The following is a 22,830-nucleotide window of genomic DNA, read 5'->3' on the forward strand; positions in this document are numbered from 1 at the left end:
CCTTTTTCAAGAAAATAAACAGGAGCATTGAGTTTTGTGTGGGCAGGGAAGACCCCGTGGGTAAGGAGGGGGTTCCTGCAGCGTAGCAGGGACAGAGGGGGACTGGCGTTGCCGAGCCTGGACGACTACTACTGGGCCGCCAATGTGACGATGGTTTGTAAGTGGATGAGGGAGGGAGAGGGGGCGGCGTGGAAGAGGCTGGAGATGGTGTCCTGTAAAGGGACGAGCCTAAAGGCGCTGGTGACGGCGCCGCTGCCACTCTCCCCGAAAAGGTATACCACAAACCCAGTGGTGGTGGCAACCTTAAGGATCTGGGGGCAGTGGAGGTGACACGGGGGGGTGACGGGTGCCTCGGTGTGGTCCCCGATCAGGAACAACCACAGATTTGTCCCAGGAAAGATGGACGGAGGGTTCCAGAGCTGGCAACGTGCAGGAATTAGGAAACTGAGAGATTTGTTTATAGACGGGACGTTTGCGAGCCTGGGAGCGCTGGAGGAAAAGTATGAGTTGCCCCCGGGGAACAATTGCAGATACATGCAAGTGAGGGTGTTTACGAGGCAACAGGTGACGGAATTTCCGCTGCTCCCGACACGGGATCCAAGATAGAGTGATTTCCGGGGTATGGATTGGGGAGGGCAAAGTGTCCGAAATATATCAGGAGATGAGAGACAAGGCGGAGGCGATAGTAGAGGAGCTGAAGGGAAAATGGTAAGAGCTGGGAGAGGAGATTGAGGAGGGTCTGTGGGCTGATGCCCTAAGCAGGGTAAATTCCTCGTATTCGTGTGCCAGGCTTAGCCTGATTCAATGTAAGGTTCTGCACAGAGCACATATGACGGGAGCAAGACTGAGCAGGTTCTTCGGAATGGAGGACAAGTGCGGGAGGTGCTTGGGAAGCCCGGCGAACCCCACACACATGTTCTGGTCGTGTCCGGCACTGGAGGGGAGTGGCAAAGGTGATCTTAAAGGTGGTAAAGGTCCGGGTCAAGCCAGGCTGGGGGTTAGCGATATTTGGGATAGCGGAAGAGCCGGGAGTGCAGGAGGCGAAAGAGGCTGATATTTTGGCCTCTGCGTCCCTGATAGCCCGGCGAAGGATCTTACTCATGTGGAAGGAAGCGAAACCCCCCGGTGTGGAGGCCTGGACAAACGATATGGCAGGGTTCATAAAACTAGAATGAATGAAATTTGCGCTGAGAGGATCGGCTGAGGGGTTCTCCAGGCGGTGGCAACCGTTCCTTGACTATCTCGCGGAACGTTTGGGGGAAAATAGATCGTCAGCAGCAGCAGCCCGGGGGGGGGGGGGGGGGGAGCACTATTTTTTGTTACTTTGTTCATTCACTATATTATTTAAATAATGTTATTTATCAGTTACTGTACTATTTTTATGTTGATTTGTAACGTGGAAAAATTCTGTTTGAAAACTTTAATAAAATATATATTTTTTAAAAAGACACTTTACTGGAGCATCGCCTGAATCTACTCAATTGTTCAGCATCACTATACCCTTTAAGCATTATTAAGACGTCAATTTATTTTATTTAAAATATACATCAACTTCCTCAATTTTCTTGTGGAAAGTACTGCTGTTATGGTAGTTAATGTCTGTAGGCAGTGGAACCCAAAATTCACCTCAGCACTTGTTCTGCCTCAGTAAATATATTGAAATAGGTAAGCAATTCTATCGATCTATCGAAAACCTATAGATCTCAGCTTTGAAAACTTTCAAGGACTCGGCTTCCACACCTTCCTGGGTAAAGAATTCTACAGATTCACCACTCTGAGAGAAAGAATTCTTCCTCAAATGCATCTTAAATGAGCCCCCGTCTTAATCTGCGATTATGTCTGGTCCTACACTATTCCATGAGTGGAAGCATCCTCCCAACATTTACCCTGTCTAATCCCCTAAGAATCTTATATTTCAATCATTTCACCTCTTATTCTTTTGAACTCAAGAGTACAGACCCAACCTGTTTAATCTTTCCTCAAACGGCAGTCCATACCCGGGATCATCCCAGTAATGGTAATATATATGCCCCCAATGATATATCTTTCCTTAAATAAAGGGACCAAAACTGCATGATATTCTAAATGTGGCCTCACCAGTACCCTGTATGATTACTACTTTATACTCGAGCCCCCTGGAAATAAAAGCCAGCATTCCATTTGCCTTCCCTATTACCTGATGCAAGCTTTGGGTTTCATGAACAAGGACCCCCATATTCCTTTTGTGCTTCAGCTTTCTGCAGTCTCTCTCCATTTAAATAATCACCGTCTCATTCTTTTTTCCAAAACTAAGAATCTAGCATTTTCCCACACTGAATTTCATTTGCCAATTTTCTGCCCACTCATTTAACCTGTCAATATCCCTCAAAACCTTTTGTGCTGGATTCTCCGTCCCAAGATGCCTGGAATGCTTTCCCTGATGGCACAGAGTTGGGCATCAGGGCAAAAATCAGGATTGGTGCCCACGTGATGGTCCAACCGCCCCCCCCCCCCCAAACGCTGGTGGCGTGAACAAGATCCACACCGCACGCCAGCGGGAATGACTTATTTAGCGGGACAGGTGCCCTAGGCTCTGCCCTCCCATATTCACCAGTCCCCGATGCCAGGACTCGCGCGGCCCTGATGTGGTGGACCTCGCAGTGGGCCTAGGGGCAATGAAGCTACCATGCCAGGGCCATGATGGTAGAGACCATCTGAGCCTATCCGCGGCCCAACCCATACCGTAAATCAGCCCGGAACCTCCCTCCACACTGTCGCCCCAATCTCAAAATTGCCTGGCTGCCCCCCCCCACCCCCAGAATGGGGGTAACTCTACTGCCCCCCCAGGGACCTGTGTTAGGGAGGCACCCTATAGGGAACCCTGTGATGGAGGGACCCTCTACATGAACCCCTGTAATAGGGGGACCCTCCACAGGGACCCCTGTGATAAGGAGAACCCCCAGAGGGATCTCTGATAGGGAGACCCCCACAGGCACCCTAGTGATCGGGAGATATCCCACAGGCACCACTGTGATTGGGAGACCTCCCGCACAGAGACCCCTGTGATACGGGGATCCCCACAGGGACCACTGTGAAAGGAGGACCCCGACTAAAGGGACCCCCAGGAATCATTATAGCTATAATACTTACCTTGCTGCTCCATCTGTACATTCCGGAAAGGAGAGCAGCTGTGCCTGCCTCTGGTTCCCACAGTTGTATTATCTGCAAGCCATTCATAGTTTTAGAGTAGTGGCCGATTGACAGCTGAAAACCATTTGCAGCTTTGATCCATTCGTATCCTTTCAGCTTCAGGGGCCTAAGTGGTGAAGCCCCAATGTTTGTAAACATTGACCACATCAAAGAGATGTAAGTGCACCAAGTACATTCCAATCACCCGAGCCTGTGATTTCATTGCACTTACCTCTTTGATGTGGTAAATGTTTATAAACATTGGGGGTTTCGCCACTGAAGCGTTAAAGGGTATGAATGGATCAAAGCTGCAGATTGTTTTTACGAGCTGTCAATCACGAATGACGAATTTTACCTTACCTTACTGAAAAGCTATAAATGGTCTCCCCCGAGGAATGGACACATGGAGCTGCAAGGTAAGTATTACAGCTATTCCCACTGCCCCTAGACTGCTCTCGCGCTTGGTGTTGTAAGACTTCTTACTTTAGCTTCCTTCTGGGGTGTGGGGGTCTGTGAAGGGAGTTCCTTTAGGCAGGGGTCCTGGGGAGGGTGCGGTGCGGATAATCCTTGTACTTGGGGGCGGGGGTGCACCAGGCAATCCGAGGGGGGGGGGGGGGGTCGGGGATTTGCAGTGCAAGGGGTTGTCGGCGTCTGAACCTCGCTATCAGGCTGCCCCCTGGGAATCCCTTGTATTCCACGCCATGCACAAATTTGCTTGAAGTTGAACACGGAATTGCATCCCCCTTTATGACCGCAAGGGGATTGTAAAACTGGTGCAATTCAGCTCTGGCAGAACAGTCTCCCAAACGGAGAATCCAGCCCTTTATATCCTCCTCACAACCTGCCTTCACTCCCACCTTTGTATCATCTGCAAATTTGGTCACAGTACACTGTTCTGTAAAAATTATCAAGACAACTCACCAGTATTGAAGTCACCAGATAGCTCAATGGCACTTAAGATCAGTACTTTGGAAGCAGAGTAATACAATGAGTGCGTTAGTGTGAATGAGTAGATTCTAAAACAATGTTTTGTGTAATTGCAGCTAATTGTATGGGCAGTGCATGTGTGTGACTTGGTGGAGATAGCGGTATTAGAATGCTCTCCCATGACAGCTGTATTAGAGCTGAGGAGAGCACTGCTTTGGAGGTTTCTCTGGGGCAGTGCTCCCCATGTTGAAATAATGAATAAACTATCATGTCTTGCACTCAAGTCTCCCATGGTTATTTGGAAGTTATCAACCACAACAATTGGATCAAAGAAGAAATGTATATAGCACCCGACATGAAAGGTATATATTTTGACAAGGTAGTCTTTCGACATTAATCTTCTTCAGGATTGGGGAATTATCTTGTATATCGCTAGATGTGACTCATGGGTGTGTACAATACACCATATGCACACGGTCTTGAGAATAGATTAAGACTCCCGGTGGCTGCCATGGAATGAGCAGTCGCACATTTGGTGGCTCCCATTCGAGGTGGATTTTTTCAGTCTTTTCCTCGCCCGAAGGGCAAAGTATTTGAGAGTAAGAGGTGCAGGAGTGCCTGGGGAAGGTTTTACTCCTCTGGTGTGGCTAGTGGATGGACCCACAAACTAGGAGTGGTGCAAGGAGGAAAGAGCTGCTGGAGCAGGAGAGTCTTCATGGTGCGCCACAGGATAAGATGGCAGAGGGCAAGGGAGCTGCTCCTCCTACCCAGTGGTCGATGGAGTTCCTGAATGAAAAGTTTCAGCAGCAGGGGAAAGAGGCCCTGGAAGACATAGCCAAGGTGGTGGAACCGATTAAGTCAGGGATCGAGCAGAGGCTGGAGTCCCAGGGCCTGGCAACCCAGAAATTGGAAGAGGTGGTGTTGGAACACGAGGCGCAGTTGACCTCAGTGGTGGCTGAGATGGGAGTGATGTGTGGGACCCAGAAGAGGCTGAGGGAGAAAGTGGAGGATCTGGAGAATCGCTCCAGAAAGCAAAACCTCAGGCTTGTCAGGATGCCTGAAGGCACGGAGCATATGTGGAGAAAACTGATGGGGCTAGGGGGCCTTTGACCCGCCCCTAGAGGTCGACCAAGCGCATAGGATGCTGATGAGGCGGCTGCAGTTGCACCACTTTCTGGACAAGAAGATTCTTCGATGGGTGAGGCAGACCTGGAAATATGTACCTGGGAAGGGAACGAGCTGCTGGGGTACCAGGACCCGAGAGCTGAACTGGCGAAAAGGGCCGGGTGTAACCGGGTCAAGGCTGCCATCTTTAAAGAGGGGTGATGTTTGGTGTATTGTCCACAGCCTGCCCGTGGGTGATTTTCCAGAAGCGAGAGTATATGGTTGGTATGGCACAGTTGGAAAGGGATTAATGAACATCTGAGGGCGGGCCACGTGACACCAGCAGGGGCTGGCTCAAAAAGGGATATAACTGATGGGGAGAGGGTGGGGAGACCCCAGCAACCAGGCTGGTCACATGGAACGTGAGGGGGCTGAATGGGCCAAACGGTCATGTGTTCACACACCTGAGGAGTCTGAAGGTGGATATGGCCTTTTTGCAGGGGCGCACGTAAAGATAGGGGACCAGATGAGGTTGAGGAAGGGATGGATCGGGCAGGTTTTTCATTCGGGGCTTGATAGAAAGGATGAGGGGGGGGTGACGGTGTTATTTAATAAGTGGGTGACATTCGAGGTGGGGAGCGTTATGGCTGACCGGGGGGGAAGAGGAGGAAAGAGAACGAGAATGAATATATGATGGTAAGTGGGAAGCTTGAGGGGATGTTGATGGTTCTGGTAACCGTCTATAATCCAAAGCGGGATGCTGTAGATTTTATGAGGGAGGTATTAGGGACGATTCTTCACTTGGACTCACACCGGTTGTTTATGGGGAGGGGAATGGTATGGTGGTGTGTGTGGAGGACCCTTGGAAGTTTTGGGAGGTCGAGGGCGAAGGTGTTTCATACATTTCCCATGTGCATGGGATGTACTCTCGGATTGGATTTTTTGTGCTTGGTAAGGCAGGGGTGGTTGGCTCAGATGCAGGGAATGTCCTGGGCAGGACTGCTTCCCAGCAATTTTACAAAATGTTTGGGGTGGACCTGGGGCGACTGCTGGTGAGGATGTATAATGAGGCAAGGGATCCACTTCCGTTATTAAAGGTGGCTAAGAATCCAGAGCAGTGCGGGTCATACAGCCTGACATCATTACTGAACGCCAAGCTGTTGGCCTCACGAATGGAGGACTGCCTCCTGGGGGGTGACAGGCAAAAATGAAACAGGTTTTCTGAGGCAGTGGACAGCAAACGTGAGGAGGCTGCTTAATGTAATCATGATGCCTTCGGAGGGGCAGGTGGTGGTGATAGGCACAAAGGCATTTGATTGGCAGGGGTAGTTTAGGTCAGAGTTTGCAGATTGAGTCACTGGTCACGAGTGTGCAGACGAACTGAGTGAGTTTGGGGTATTTTGGGCTGCATCGGAAGGCAAGACCTGGGTGCCCACTCTGCCTTGGCGATAAGTGCCACTCACAATGGCACTTACGGCCTCAAGCACAGGGCCTCATTGCACGCAGACGACCTGTTGCTGTATATTCGACCTAATGGGCAGTATCTGAGGCACCATTCGGAGAAATTTGGCTGATTTTCAGGGTATAAGTTGACTATGGGAAAGGCAGAGGTGTTCCCAATTGAGACGAGAGCAGGCAAGGTTAGGGGAATTGCTGTTTAGGGTGGCGGGGCTATGCTTTAGCTATCCAGGTTATACGGGGCTGGGCCCAGCTGCACAAGTTGAAACTCGCTCGGCTGGTTGAGCAGATGAAAGTGGTTTTCCAGAGGTGGGATGTGCTGCCGCGTGCAGACAGTGCTGCCAAGGTTCGTTCCAGGACCTCCCAACCGTTGTCGTTTTTTAAAAATGTCAAAGCACGGATATCTGTTTGTGCGGGCCGGGAAGAGCCCGCAGGTTTGGAGGACTTTCCTGGAACGGGGCGAGGCTGGCGCTGAATTACTACTGGATGGCAAGTATCATTATGGTTAGGAAATGGATCATGAGGTAGGATGGAGGCGGCATGTTTGAGGGCTTTGTGGTAAGCACCTCTGCCGTTCGTGCCAGCCAGGTACTCGGAGCAGTGGTGGTGTCAGCCCGAAGGATGTGGGGACAGTGGCAGCAGCATTTGGGATTGGAGTGCGCTTCAGTGTGAGCACCGATCTGCAACAACTATAGGTTTGCAGCTATGGGGGGAGGGGGTTTGGATTCAAGGTTTTGGGGGGTAGGCAGGGATTGAGCGATCTGTTCATGGGGGGCAAATTTGCTATTTTGGGGAAACGGGTTTAAGTACCCGCAGGGCCGGGACTTCGAAGTAGAGAGGTGCTGTCCTTTCCTGGGCTGTTGCCTCTGGGGTTGCAAGACAAGGAGCTGTTGAGGGACGAGATAGGGGAGGGGAAGGTATCCGATGTCTATAGGGAATTGATGGGATTGGGAGAGGGTACTGGTTTTGGGGGGGGGGGGGGGGGGGTCATAAAGCACAAGTGAGGAGGAACTGGGGGTGGAGCAGGTGGGGGCCGAGACGTGGGCAGAGGCCTTGCGGAGGGCGAATGACAAGGAAGGGCATTTTCTCTGAGGGGGTGGATAGGTGTGGGCAGTGTGCAGGGAGGACCGCAAGTCACATGTTCTAGGCATATCCAAGGCTGAAGGGGTTCTGACGGGTTCGGGGATGCAATGTTGGAGGTGCTGGGGGTGGAGGCGGTCTAGAGGTGGCAGAAGACACAGGTGGTGAGAGAGGCTGATTTTTGGCCATTACCCCCCCGATAGTCCAGAGACAGATTTTGCTCGGGTGGTGTGACTTGGAGCTGCCGTAAGCTGGGGTGAGAGTGTGACCTGGCAGAATTCCTGAGGCCGGAGGTCAAGTTTGACTTGAGGGGGTGGATGGATGGGTTCACCCGGAGGTGGAAGCTGTTTATTGGTTTCTTTCTGGAGGTTTAAGGAGTAATTACTGTTACTCACCCGGAGGGGGGAGTAATTAGAGGGGCAGGTTAGGATTGTTTATAATGTTGTTTGGTTGTTCAGCTTTTGTTTGTTTACATGAAAATGTCTTGAATAAAATATTTTAAAAAATAGATTAAGATTACTATTCATCAACATACAAGTGATAGAACAACACATCCAGAAACTACACATAAATGTGAAGTGTTTTTATTAGTCACATTACAGAATTTAAATGACTAATACTATGCAAGCCAATTACTTGATTTCTGAAGTTCCAGTACAGAGAACCATGCCGATGAGAGTGTGGAGCATAGACCTATATTCATTATTGAATCAAATAAAAGTCAGTTTCCAATAACAGAAAAACAAGTTTCTGATAACAGAAAAATGCAAAACAGAATTTAGGAGTTTGAATTTGGCCCCTTCCTCTTGCCAAAGTACGGCACAACGTTTACAAAACGGCGATTGTACTGCATGCGCCTCTTTGCCCGGCCAGTCTTCTTTTTCCTCTTCTCTTGTTTTGCAACCTACACAATAGGTATTAGCTGCATTAATGTGTGAAAACTCAAAATACCAGCACAAAACATGACCAATTCTTGTAACCAGATATAGTGGAATACAGGACTAGTGACCAATGCACTTAAAAGCATCTAGGGGTCCTACTTGCATCTAAAGAGTTCCAAGGCTTATAAGCTCCCGTCTGTAAAGCTAAGCATCTGTCCTACAAAAATGTTCTTCCATAAAAAATACACTATAGTGTATAACTTTGACTAAAAAGGAACACTTCAAACTGGAAAACAGCTTCACATCAGAATACACAAATGCCAACCAATATATAGATTCTATTAGGAAGCTACTCATGGTTTAAGAGGTGGGACAATTCAGATTTCTACCGGATTCAATGACTTGCAGGTGATTACAATCAAACTGATATGCCACAAAAGCTACAACAAAATCTCCTAGAGATGCTTTCAGCTTACCTTTGGAGTTTGACCTTTTACTTTGCCAGCTCGAGCAAGGGATCCATGGACCTTGCCTGATGAGAGAAAAGGGAATAGTACTGTTAACATACTGCAAGATAGTGACATTATAAACTGATTTCCTTCGTGTTTCTCATGTCAACTTGTAATCTAGAGAAGACAGATGTCCATCAAAACACAAAGAAACTAGACTTGCAATGGCTGCCATAAATTTCTGGAGGTGGATGCATGAGCACTTATACACGTGACTAGATTGATTGGTATAGCTGCTATCAGGTGGTCACCATGCCACTTCTGAAGAGCTTCTGCACGAGCATCAGATGGACAGTGAGTGACCAAGTGACTATCTTCTTTTCAGCAAGATATGGAGGACAGAAAGCAAGTTTCAGCTGGGCAATGGAAATTCAGAACCACTTGGTGGTAGAGTATGTAATCCAAAACAATTCAGGCAGCGGTGCAATAAACAGCTTCCACCTCCGGGTGAACCCATCCATCCACCCCCTCAAGTCAAACTTGACCTCCGGCCTCAGGAATTCTGCCAGGTCACACTCTCACCCCAGCTTACGGCAGCTCCAAGTCACACCACCCGAGCAAAATCTGTCTCTGGACTATCGGGGGGGTAATGGCCAAAAATCAGCCTCTCTCACCACCTGTGTCTTCTGCCACCTCTAGGCATTGGACAACAATGGCAAAAATCATGTGTTTTTGACAAAAAAAATCCATAGCACCCATCATTGACACTTGGAAGGCTTTGCTCCAACGCAAATGTTCTCATTCCAAATAATGCCACCATCTGCACAGAAGGCAGGAACTGCAACAAAAAACTGAGGGAACAAAAAACTGAGGGAAGACAACTGAAGTGGCAACATGCTCAGACAGAGGGGAGGAAAACATCAATGGGTTTGTGGGTATCACTTTGCTATCAAAAGTATGGTGTGCCAGATCATTTGTTTATAAACTGGAACCAAGATTATCTCGGAAGCTCCTTGGGATATTTTGATGCAGTCTAATCATATGCATTTAAAGGGAAACTAGATGGAGAAATGATGTGGAGATGCCGGCATTGTACTGGGGTGGGCACAGTAAGAAGTCTTACAACACCAGGTTAAAGACCAACAGATTTGTTTGGTGTCGCTAGCTTTCGGAACGCAGCTCCTTCATCAGGTGAGTGATCCGAAGGAGCTGCGCTCCGAAAGCTAGTGACTCCAAACAAATCTGTTGGTCTTTAACCTGGTGTTGTAAGACTTCTTAGATGGAGAAGGAATAGATGGCTGTGCTGATATAGTTAGACAAAACGGTGGAACTAGGTTCTTGATTGCAACAGAGCCATCAGCATAGGCCACATGAAATTATACCACATTAAGGGAATTTGCAGAGACCCCGGAGGAGGAGCTGTACAGGGAGAGGAGACGACTCCAGACCGAGTTTGACCTTCTGACCACCAGAAAGGCGGAGGTACTGTGAAGGAAGGCACAGGGGAGGAGGTATGAATATGGGGAAAAGGCTAGTCGCCTGTTGGCGCACCAACTGCGAAAGAGGGCAGCAGCGAGGGAGATAGGAGGAATTAGGGATGAAAGGGGAGACACTGTGCGAAGGGCAGGAAAGATAAATGAGGTGTTTAAGACCTTTTATGAAGAACTGTATAGGTCTCAGCCCCCAGAGGGAGAGGAGGGGATGCGGCAGTTCCTGGACCAATTGAGGTTCCCGAAAGTGGAGGAGCAGGCGGTGGCAGGCCTGGGGGCGCCGATTGAGGTGGACGAGGTTATTAAGGGACTGGGAAGCATGCAAGCAGGGAAGGCCCCGGAGCCGGACGGGTTCCCAGTGGAATTCTACAGAAAATATGTGGACTTGTTGGCCCCGTTGTTGGCGAGGACGTTCAATGAGGCCAGGGAAGGGGGGACACTACCCCCGACAATGTCGGAGGCGACGATATCGCTAATTTTGAAGAGGGACAAAGATCCGATGCAGTGTGGGTTTTATAGACCTATTTCACTATTGAACGTAGACGCCAAACTGCTAGCAAAGGTGCTGGCATCGAGGATAGAGGACTGTGTCCCAGGGGTGGTGCATGAAGACCAGACAGGTTTCGTAAAAGGGAGACAATTGAATGTTAACGTGCGACAGCTATTAGGGATGATAATGATGCCCTCAGTGGAGGGGGAGGCAGAGATAGTGGCGGCAATGGACGCAGAGAAGGCATTTGATAGGGTGGAGTGGGAGTATTTATGGGAAGTGTTAAGGAGGTTTGGGTTTGGGAACGGGTTTATTCGCTGGGTTAGACTACTTTATGGGGCACCAACGGCAAGCGTAGTTACAGGTCGACATAGATCGGAGTATTTCCGATTATATAGGGGAACAAGACAGGGATGCCCGCTGTCTCCATTGTTGTTTGCGTTGGCAATTGAACCTCTGGCCATGGCGTTGAGAGACTCCAGGAAATGGAGAGGGGTGACTAGAGGGGGAGAAGAACACCGAGTCTCGTTATACGCGGATGACCTATTGCTACACGTGTCGGACCCAGCGGGGGGGATGATAGAGGTTATGCGAATCTTGAGGAGGTTCGGGGAATTTTCAGGGTATAGGTTAAACATGGGGAAGAGTGAATTATATGTAATACATCCAGGGGACCAGAGTAGAGAGATAGAAGGCTTACCGCTAAGGAAAGTGGAAAGAAACTTTCGATACTTGGGGATTCAGATCGCTAGGAGCTGGGGAACCTTGCACAGACTTAATCTGACACGGCTGGTAGAGCAAATGGAGGAGGACTTTAAGAGGTGGGACATGCAGCCTTTATCGCTGGCGGGCAAGGTGCAAGCAATTAAGATGATGGTCCTCCCGAGGTTCTTATTTGTATTTCAATGTCTCCCTATTTTAATCACCAGGACCTTTTTTAATAAAATAGATAGGAGCATTACGAGCTTTGTGTGGGCAGGGAAAGTTCCGAGAGTAAGGAGGGGGTTCCTTCAGCGCAGTAGGGACAGAGGAGGACTGGCACTACCGAACTTGGGAGATTATTATTGGGCCGCCAATGTGGTAATGATACATAGATGCATGATGGAGGGTGAGGGAGCGGCGTGGAAAAGGCTGGAGAGAAGGTCCTGTAAAGGGACGAGTCTAGAGGCGCTGGTGACGGCGCCACTACCGTTCTCACCGAAAAAGTACACCACGAACCCGGTGGTGGCGGCAACACTGAACATATGGGGACAGTGGAGGCGACAGAGAGGGGTGCGGGGAGCCCTGGTGGGGTCCCCTATCAGGAACAACCATAGGTTCGCCCCAGGAAGAATGGATGGAGGATTTCAGAGCTGGTACCAGTTGGGAATTAGGAAGGTGGGAGATTTATTCATAGATGGGACTTTTGCGAGCTTGGGAGCACTGGAGGAAAAGTATAAGTTACTCCGGGGGAATTTCTTGAGATATATGCAGGTGAGGGCGTTTACTAGACAACAGATGAGGGAATTTCCGCGGCTCCCGACACAGGGGATACAGGACAGGGTGCTTTCAGGGGTGTGGATCGGAGAGGGCAAGGTGTCAGAGATTTATAGAGAGATGAGGGAAGAGGGGGAGGAGTCGGTGGGCGAACTAAAAAGAAAGTGGGAAGAAGAATTAGGGGAGGAGATAGAGGGTATGTGGGCTGATGCCCTAAGCAGGGTAAATTCCTCTTCCTCATGCGCCAGGCTTAGCCTGATTCAATTTAAGGTGCTACATAGAGCACACATAACGGGGGCAAGATTGAGCAGGTTCTTTGGAGTGGAGGACAAATGTGGGAGGTGTGGCGGGAGCCCGGCAAACCACGCACATATGTTTTGGGCGTGCCCGGCACTGGAAGGGTATTGGAAGGGAGTGACGGGAGTGATTTCGCAGGTGGTGAAGGCCCAGGTCAAACCAGGCTGGGGGTTAGCTCTATTTGGAGTTGCGGAAGAGCCGGGAGTGCAGGAGGCGAAAGAGGCCGATGTCGTGGCCTTTGCGTCCCTCGTAGCCCGGCGCAGGATCCTACTCATGTGGAAGGAGGCGAAACCCCCCGGACAGGAGGCCTGGGTAAACTATATGGTGGGGTTTATTAAACTGGAGCAGATAAAGTTTGCCCTGAGAGGATCGGCTCAAGGGTTCACCAGGCGGTGGCAGCCATTTCTCAACTACCTAGGGGAACGTTAGAGGGAAGACAGATGACCAGCAGCAGCAGCCCAGGGGGGAGGAGGCTTAGTTGAGTATAGGTCAATAGAGTACGAGGTTTTGTTACTTGTATATTATTATTATTATTATTAAAAAGTTAAAAAATTTCTGTTTTGTTATTGTTATCATTTCGTTTGTTTTGTAAGCGGGAAAAATGTTGCTCAGGGAAAAAAATGTCAATAAATTATTATATTTTTTAAAAAATGAAATTATACCACATTACAAAGACTGCAAACAACATTACATTGATTATATAAAGGGTACTTCAAGTCAGTAAAATACATACCCCCCAACAATCGAGCAACCACTTCTAGAGTGCAGTGCTCACTGATACCACATTGGCCTATGATAGCATCATCAGCTAAGGGAGTGCCAGCCAATAGGATCACTTGGTCAATAGCAGAGACTCCTTCCAGGGATTCAACATGGGCCTAGATGAACAGAAAACAACAGTATGAAACAAATCCTTGGATCAAGCAAAACTGAATCATCCAAGACTCAATTTACAGAACAATTACCATTTTAAGTTTTAACTGCTACAGAAGTAACAGCCAAGTGTATTTTGGGGATTTTCGCTAAAAGAAAATAGCCTATCCCAAATTTTCCAGTTAAATTCAAAATTGCAATTAAATGAGACCGGCGCTAGCAATGGTTGATTAAAGAATTTCAATCACTGAATTGTCCAACTTAATCTATACAAAATATAGAACAAAAGCACCATAATGTACATTAGAACATCCCAGCATAGGTTACCTTCAAATTAATTCAGTTAAGTGTTTGGATGAAAAAAATAATCTATAAAAGTATAATATGATGCTTAAAACATTACAGATTAGGTCCAATTACTGTGGGTTTGGGTATGATCTGCTGGCTACCATTTAACCATGTACAATTCTAAACCAAAGAGCTACAGTACAGACGATGGCAATTATAACAATAAAAGCAGCTATACAGTACGCCAACACAACACTTGGCAAATCACCCCCACATTTACTGGCCAAATGTCCAGTTACCACTGATCAATTATCAGTTTGTAGGAATTACTTCGATGTCACCAGTCCAGTGTACACCAGTTCAATCCTTCAATGTAATATAATCTGTAGCCAAGATTATCTTATTTTCCCCCCTCTGACTACTTCTCAATGAAACACTGCAGGACATTCGATATACTAAACACACACTATAAATTAAAACAGCGGTGATTAGATTCCACAAAAATGAACACACTTTATTTTAAGCCATTCAATCCCCTTCAACATTTGTTCTTTGGAATCTGAACCCTGCAGATTACTCTGGAAGTCACCAGGTACTGGAGTAGACAAAGGTTCAAAGCAGGTCGAAAATAAGTCCAACAAACCATTAAATGAATGGTCTAATTAAGCAAAATGGGGTTAGTACTATAACATGCAACAATAAGGGAGGTGGTGTAGCGCTGTTATTTAAGGATGACATCCGGGCAACAGTAAGGGATGACATCGGTGCTATGGAGGATAAGGTTGAATCCATTTGGGTGGAAATCAGGAATAGTAAGGCAAAAAAGTCACTGATAGGAGTAATCTATAGGCCACCAAATAGTAACATTATGGTGGGGCAGGCAATAAACAAAGAAATAACAGATGCATGTAGAAATGGTACAGCAGTTATCATGGGGGATTTTAATCTACATGTTGATTGGTTTAACCAGGTCGGTCAAGGCAGCCTTGAGGAGGAGTTTATAGAATGTATCCGTGATAGTTTCCTAGAACAGTATGTAATGGAACCTACGAGGGAACAAGCGGTCCTAGATCTGGTCCTGTGTAATGAGACAGGATTGATTCAGGATCTCAGTTAGGGATCCTCTCGGAAGGAGTGATCACAATATGGTGGAATTTAAAATACAGATGGAGGGTGAGAAGGTAAAATCAAGCACTAGTGTTTTGTGCTTAAACAAAGGAGATTACAATGGGATGAGAGAAGAACTAGCTAAGGTAGACTGGGAGCAAAGACTTTATAGTGAAACAGTTGAGGAACAGTGGAGAACCTTCCAAGTGATTTTTCACAGTGCTCAGCAAAGGTTTATACCAACAAAAAGGAAGGACGGTAAAAAGAGGGAAAATCGACCGTGGATATCTAAGGAAATAAGGGAGAGTATCAAATTGAAGGAAAAAACATACAAAGTAGCAAAGATCAGTGGGAGACTAGAGGACTGGGAAATCTTTAGGGGGCAACAGAAAGCTACTAAAAAAGCTATAAAGAAGAGTAAACTTGCTCAGACTATAAAAACAGATAGAAAAAGTTTCTACAAATACATAAAACAAAAAAGAGTGGCTAAGGTAAATATTGGTCCTTTAGAGGATGAGAAGGGAGATTTAATAGTGGGAGATGAGGAAATGGCTGAGGAACTGAACAGGTTTTTTGGGTCGGTCTTCACAGTGGAAGACACAAATAACATGCCAGTGACTGATGGAAATGAGGCTATGACAGGTGAGGACCTTGAGAGGATTGTTATCACCAAGGAGGTAGTGATGGGCAAGCTAATGGGGCTGAAGGTAGACAAGTCTCCTGGACCTGATGGAATGCATCCCAGAGTGCTAAAAGAGATGGCTAGGGAAATTGCAAATGCACTAGTGATAATTTACCAAAATTCACTAGACTCTGGGGTGGTCCCGGTGGATTGGAAATTAGCAAATGTGACACCACTGTTTAAAAAAGGAGGTAGGTAGAAAGCGGGTAATTATAGGCCAGTGAGCTTAACTTCGGTAGTAGGGAAGATGCTGGAATCTATCATCAAGGAAGAAATAGCGAGGCATCTGGATGGAAATTGTCCCATTGGGCAGACGCAGCATGGGTTCATAAAGGGCAGGTCGTGCCTAACCAATTTAGTGGAATTTTTTGAGGACATTAACAATGCGGTAGATAACGGGGAGCCAATGGATGTGTATATCCAGATATGTATATCTGGATTTCCAGAAAGCCTTTGACAAGGTGCCACACAAAAGGTTATTGCACTAGATAAAGATGCATGGCATTAAGGGGAAAGTAGTAGCATGGATAGAGGATTGGTTAATTAATAGAAAGCAAACAGTGGGGATTAATGGGTGTTTCTCTGGTTGGCAATCAGTAGCTAGTGGTGTCCCTCAGGGATCAGTGTTGGGCCCACAACTGTTCACAATTTACATAGATGATTTGGAGTTGGGGACCAAGGGCAATGTGTCCAAGTTTGCAGACGACACTAAGATAAGTGGTAAAGCAAAAAGTGCAGAGGATACTGGAAGTCTGCAGAGGGATTTGGATAGGCTAAGTGAATGGGCTAGGGTCTGGCAGATGGAATACAATGTTGACAAATGTGAGGTTATCCATTTTGGTAGGAACAACAGCAAAAGGGATTATTATTTAAATGATAAAATATTAAAACATGCTGCTGTGCAGAGAGACCTGGGTGTGCTAGTGCATGAGTCGCAAAAGGTTGGTTTTCAGGTGCAACAGGTGATTAAGAAGGCAAATGGAATTTTGTCCTTCATTGCTAGAGGGATGGAGTTTAAGACTAGGGAGGTTCTGCTGCAATTGTATAAGGTGTTAGTGAGGCCACACCTGGAGTAGTGTGTTCAGTTTTGGTCTCCTTACTTGAGAAAGGACGTACTGGCACTGGAGGGTGTGCAGAGGAGATTCACTAGGTTAATCCCAGAGCTGAAGGGATTGGATTACGAGGAGAGGTTGAGTAGACTGGGACTGTACTCGTTGGAATTTAGAAGGATGAGGGGGGATCTTATAGAAACATAAGATTATGAAGGGAATAGGTAGGATAGATGCAGGCAGGTTGTTTCCACTGGCGGGTGAAAGCAGAACTAGGGGGCATAGCCTCAAAATAAGGGGAAGTAGATTTACGACTGAGTTTAGGAGGAACTTCTTCACCCAAAGGGTTGTGAATCTATGGAATTCCTTGCCCAGTGAAGCAGTAGAGGCTCGTTCATTAAATGTTTTTAAGATAAAGATAGATAGTTTTTTGAAGAATAAAGGGATTAAGGGTTATGGTGTTCGGGCCGGAAAGTGGAGCTGAGTCCACAAAAGATCAGCCATGATCTCATTGAATGGTTGAGCAGGCTCGAGGGGCCAGATGGCCTACTCCTGCTCCTAGTTCTTATGTTCTAATATTCACCTTTGTGACACCTTTGTTCCAATTCTTCAACTTCAAAAGAACAAACCCTCCTAAAATGGTAGGAGTGAGAATATTTCCCTTTACCACAACCACCCATTCAGGTCCAACTGGCTGGCACCCACTACAAAAAGATTTGGGGCTGCGCCTAACCCATTTCAGGTACGACTTCCAGTGTGGAAGATTCCCCAACAGTTTCATCTAGATTTAAAGCAAAGACCCAAATGTGACAGGAGGGTATGTTAAAATATTTTACAATGCAATTCCAACACTTCCAATTTAACATTAGTAAATGTCAATTAGCATCTATTTTAATCGCTAGTTTGAAATAATCAGAGAACTTTGTGATACAGCCACTTCCTATCACTGCATTAGGTTGTGTTCTTACCCATACAAAGTATATCCATACCCAAATTACAAAACGTGGATCTGGAAACAGCAGAGTGCCAAACATGCAAACCATCAAACCTTTAGACTTATCAACTGAAGATTGGTATATCACAATTAAACACCCATTCCAAATCTGATCAATTTGACTGCAAATGAATTGGGGTTCTTGTTGGTTTGATAGAGGTATCCAAAATCATGAGTGGTCTGGACACAGTAGATAGGGAAAAGCTGTTTCCACTTGTGAAAAGAATCCCAATACACAGACCTCAGCCCCAGTTTTTCCCAACCCTAGATAAGCTCAAGATCAATTACACTCCACTGGTTGGGGGTTGTGATTGCTGGAGGTCAGTCATCTCAGTCCCAGAACAACACTGCAGGAGTTCCTCGGGGTAATGCCCTAAACCCAACCATCTACAGCTGTTTCATCAATGACCTTCCAATATTAGGTCAGATGTGGGCATGTTCAGCACCATTCGCAACTCCTCAGACACTGAAACAGTTCACGTATAAATGCAACAAGACCTGAACAACATCCAGACTTGGGCTGAGAAGCGGCAAGTAACATTCACGCCACACAGGTGTCGGGCAATAACCATCTCCAATAAGAGAGAATCAAACCACCTCCCCATGACATTCAATGGCATTACCAACACTGAAACCCCATTATCAACACCCTGGGGGTTACCATCGATGAGAAATTGAACTGGACTAGCCATTGAAATACTGTGGCTACAAGAGCAGCTCGGAGACTAGGGATCCTGCGGCCAGTAACTCCCCTCCTGACTCCTCAAAGCCTGTCCACCAACTACAAGGTACAAATCAGGAGTGTGATGGCATACTCCTTACTTACCTGGATGAGTGCAGCTGAACAACACTCAAGAAGCTCTACTTTACACTATCCAGGACAAAGCAGCCCAGTTGAGTGGCATCCCTGCCACAAAAGTTCACTCCCTCCACCACTGACACACCATAGCAGTGTGTACCATCTACAAGATGCATTGCAGGAAGTCACCAAGGCTCCTTAGACAGCACTTTCCAAACCCACAACCCAAACATTTAGACGGGCAGCAGATACCTGGGAACACCACCATCTGGAGGTTCCCCTTCAAGTCACTCACCACCCCGACTTGGAAATATAATTGCCGCTTCGTCACTGTGGCTGGATCAAAATCCTGGAACACCCTCCCTAACAGCACTGTGGTTATACCTACACTACACGGACTGCAGCAGCTCAAGAGCAATTAGGGAAGGGCACTAAATGCTGGCCTAGCCAACGAAGCCCACATCCCATAAAAATCGATTTTGGAAAACGTTCTTGCCTTGTGCACTGATGTTCTGAGGGCATAGGGGATGGCATGTAACTTCTAAAGTAAATATGCAAATTTATGCTGCTAAATTGCATTCGGTCATTAGATATGATGACTTTACAGAAAATCTGAGTTTATACAGCACATCAAAACTGGAGATTAACATTTTCTAAAAAACCTAATTCAAAAGAGAATTTTCTTTAAAACCAAAATCAGAAAAAGTCAGGTGATCGATAAACTATACAAATAAAAACTGTTAGTACACAGAAGTTTTTAAACTTCAAGTAGTTTACCATTTAGTAGACAGCCTACCTTAATTTCTCCAACAGTCTCTTCCCCAGTCACATCAAGTGTGTGGGTGTTTTGAGCATGTAGAAACAGCTGCATGGTGGTTCTAGAGAATAAAAACAAAATCTTTATTGTGTGCAAAGGAGGTTTGAAGTTCACCAATTCACCTTTTCTGAACTCAAGATGTCAAAATCAGTTCTCAAGATTCTTAATTTCCAGTCAAACAATAAATACATGTCACCATCAGCACAGCACAGGAGGCGACGTCATTCAGGCCAACAATGTTTGCACCAGCTCACCTAACACGCAAATCACCTATTTTGCCATTGCTTCACCTCCCCCCCCCCCCCCCCAGAAGCCCTGCACACTTCCTTTTCGGATAACAGTAATTCCTTTTGAATACTTTTAAGTGAACCTGTCACTATCATATCATTCGAGACCTAACCACCTACTGCGCTAAAATGTTTTCTCGCTTTTGCTTCTTTTGCCAACTACTTTAAATCTATGCTATCTCATTCTCAACCCTTTCGCGAGCAGGGGAAGTGTTTCTCCGTGTAAACTCCGTCCAGACCAGTCATGATTTTGAACACTTCGATCAAAACTCCCCTGTTTTGCCTTCTCAAAAAAAAAAACAATCCCCAAAAGAATTTCAGAAATTGGATGGTTCAGATGGATATATCTATTTGTTAGCCCCGCTGTACACATGACAAATTCCACATTCAATGGTCACAAAAATCCAACTAGTACAATAAAGGATAATAAACATGCTAACGTTAACTTGTCAGTCCTATATAGACCCCATTTGGAGTATTGTGAGCAGTTTTGGGCCCCGTATCGAAGGAAGGATGTGCTGGCCTTGGAAAGGGTCCAGAGGTTCTCAAGAATGATCCCTGGAATGAAGAGCTTGTCATATAACGAACAGTTGAGGACACTGGATCTGTACTCATTGGAGGTAAGAAGGATAAGGGGGGGATCGTATTGAAACTTACAGGATACCGCAAGTCCTGGATAGCATGGACGTCGCGGGGATGTTTCCACCTGCAGGAAAATCTAGAACCAGAGGACACAATCTGAAACTAAAGGGAAGATCCTTGAAAACAGATGATGAATTTCTTCAGCCAGCAGGTGGTGATCTGTGGAACTCTTTTGCCTCAGAAGGCTGTGGATGCCAAATCAAGTGTCTTTAAGACAGAGATAGATAGGTTCTTGATTAACAAGGGTATTATGGGTTATGGAGGGAAGGCAGGAGAATGAGAAAAATAACAATCATGATTGAATGGTGGAGCAGACTCGATGGGCCAAATGGCCTAATTCTGCTATGTCTTATGGACCGAATGTAGATGGCTCTTAGGTGACTGAGCGAGGATTCATCAAAATGCTCATGGGTTGGTTAAAGGATCCACCACCTTCGCATGGCAACTTCTTTCTGCCCCAGAGTTAAAGGCGCTACATTAATGTAAATTGACATACCTGCCCTCTTTCACACATCTAATTCATCTTCCAGAGATCATTCTTGTGAACCTCCTCTGGACCCATCCTTCCTTAGATACGGGGCCCAAAACTGCTCACAATACTCCAAATGGGGTCTGTATATACAAGTCATGTATATAGATATGACAAGTTAACGGTAGCATATTTATTATCCTGTAATGTACTAGTTATATTTTTGTGACCATTATGTGAAATTTACCTAAATTTGTCATTTGCATAGCGGGGCTGACAAATAGAACCATCCAATTTCTGAATTTTATTTTGGGGGGGGGGGGGGGAGAGAATTGTTTAAATAGGAGAAAATTGACAGCACGACGGCAGACAGGACGGGCAGAGTGACCTCGCTCCGTGCCACATGAAAACGACAATCCCTGCTCCACATGGCAACTTTTACGGCAACGGGGGAAATCTCTCTTCCTCCGCTCCAGTCGCTGGCTGTAACCCGGGCTACACCCGAGGTAACTGGGCACACTAATCAACCACTTTTCAAAACGTCAACGCCCCACATTACTGGGGAGTCCCGGGAAAATGCCACACCGGAGGGTGCAGGCCACGGCGTGCAGATTCCCCAGCACGGGGTCTGGCACCGGACATTCCAACAACAGGCCCCGCTAAAGCGCGCAGGAGTCCGGGCCCTGACCACCCCGCGCACACGCATTCGGGCCCAGGCCTCGGCGCCATTTTCACCCTCGCCACCCGCACGGGCCGAGGAGCCGCGACTCCGGCAGCGAGGGTGACGGCCACGGCAAACCCGCCGGGAACAACGATGTTTAGAACTGGTCAGCCGGCAGACGCTTCCTTTCAGAGAGAGGGACGCGACTCCGGCAGACTGACCGGGGAAAGGCGGCCCAGGCTCCGGTGAAGATGGCAACGAGCTACCGCCACCTCGCAACAGGGAGAAAAGGGAGAGCGACTGCGCACGCGCAATTTAACTGCGAACATCTACGACTGCGCATGTGTACACGCGGCAGACACTGCGCACGCGCAATTTACCTGCGAACATCTACACAACTGCGCATGTGTACACACGGTCGACACTGCGCACGCGTGAATTGCGCCGAGCTCATTTAGCGGGATTGCGCACGCGCGGCTTTCGGTGTCGTTCGTGAGTCACCGATCTGCCGGGATTGAGCGCTGGGGGGGCGGGGAAAGTCACTGTCGTCCGAAATGGCTGCTTTGCTCTTTGAACTGACTGGTGGTGATTTAACCTGAGGATCACCACACGTCCGGCCAGGGGCATAGTGGGGGAGGTGGGGCCATCCTGAATAACCTCATTCACTCCAGGATTTGAACCAGTGCTGCTGGCTTCACTCTGCATCACAGACCAGCTGTCCTGCACTTAGGTCATCCCTCTCTAATGTGTTAATATCATCACTAATTAACAACCGCCCTCCACCTGTCCTTAACCTCCTGTCCTTTCTAAATGTCACATACCCTTCAATATTCAGATCCTAATCTACGTCATTGTGTATCCTTGAATCTAATAGCTCTCAGACCATACTTATTCATTTCTATTTTCATATGTAAGATGTTGATTTTACGTTAGGAAGGGGCCTTTTTGGAAAGAGCACAAAGTATAAAATCATGGAAACAAGCTTGATTATCAAAGTAATCCCGTATTTAATCACAAGGACAACAATTTGGATCTGTGATTGTTGAAAAAAATCTTTATACTTGGGCATTAAAAACCATGGAATAGAATGGCGATCAGGAGTTAAAACCTGAACAAGGTGGTTCAGGAACTGTCCTAACTTTATTAATGGCTCATATTAACACTGCAATGAAGTTACTGTGAAAATCTCGTCACCACACCCCAGCGTCTGAACAGGTACACCGAGGTAGAATTCAGAATGTCCAATTGACCTAACATCTATCAAGCATGTCTTTCGGGACTGTTAAAAGGTCACCACCCTGATGACAATATAGTATCTGATTTTAAAGGACAAAGGGAATTA

At 46.9% G+C, this 22,830-nt stretch overlaps 1 protein-coding gene across 2 annotated transcripts; it reads right to left on the reverse strand.

The window, feature by feature from the left end:
* Nucleotides 1-8,305: 8,305 nt before the first annotated feature.
* On the reverse strand, nt 8,306-21,839 carry LOC140403365 (ubiquitin-like FUBI-ribosomal protein eS30 fusion protein). 2 transcript variants are annotated; one of them, XM_072491277.1, is made up of 5 exons: nt 21,710-21,839; nt 19,409-19,490; nt 13,554-13,698; nt 9,095-9,150; nt 8,306-8,641 (listed from the first exon to the last, which is right to left on the reverse strand). In XM_072491277.1, the coding sequence occupies exons 2-5, from the start codon at nt 19,481-19,483 to the stop codon at nt 8,516-8,518; spliced, it is 402 nt and encodes a 133-aa protein (XP_072347378.1). In that variant the 5' UTR covers nt 19,484-19,490; nt 21,710-21,839; the 3' UTR covers nt 8,306-8,515. The 2 variants fall into 2 exon arrangements, with proteins under 2 accessions (XP_072347378.1, XP_072347386.1); XM_072491285.1 differs by lacking the exon at nt 21,710-21,839 and adding an exon at nt 20,855-20,873.
* Nucleotides 21,840-22,830: the final 991 nt, after the last annotated feature.

This window comes from Scyliorhinus torazame, chromosome 2 (genome assembly GCF_047496885.1).
Source record: "Scyliorhinus torazame isolate Kashiwa2021f chromosome 2, sScyTor2.1, whole genome shotgun sequence".
Lineage (NCBI taxonomy): Eukaryota > Metazoa > Chordata > Chondrichthyes > Carcharhiniformes > Scyliorhinidae > Scyliorhinus > Scyliorhinus torazame.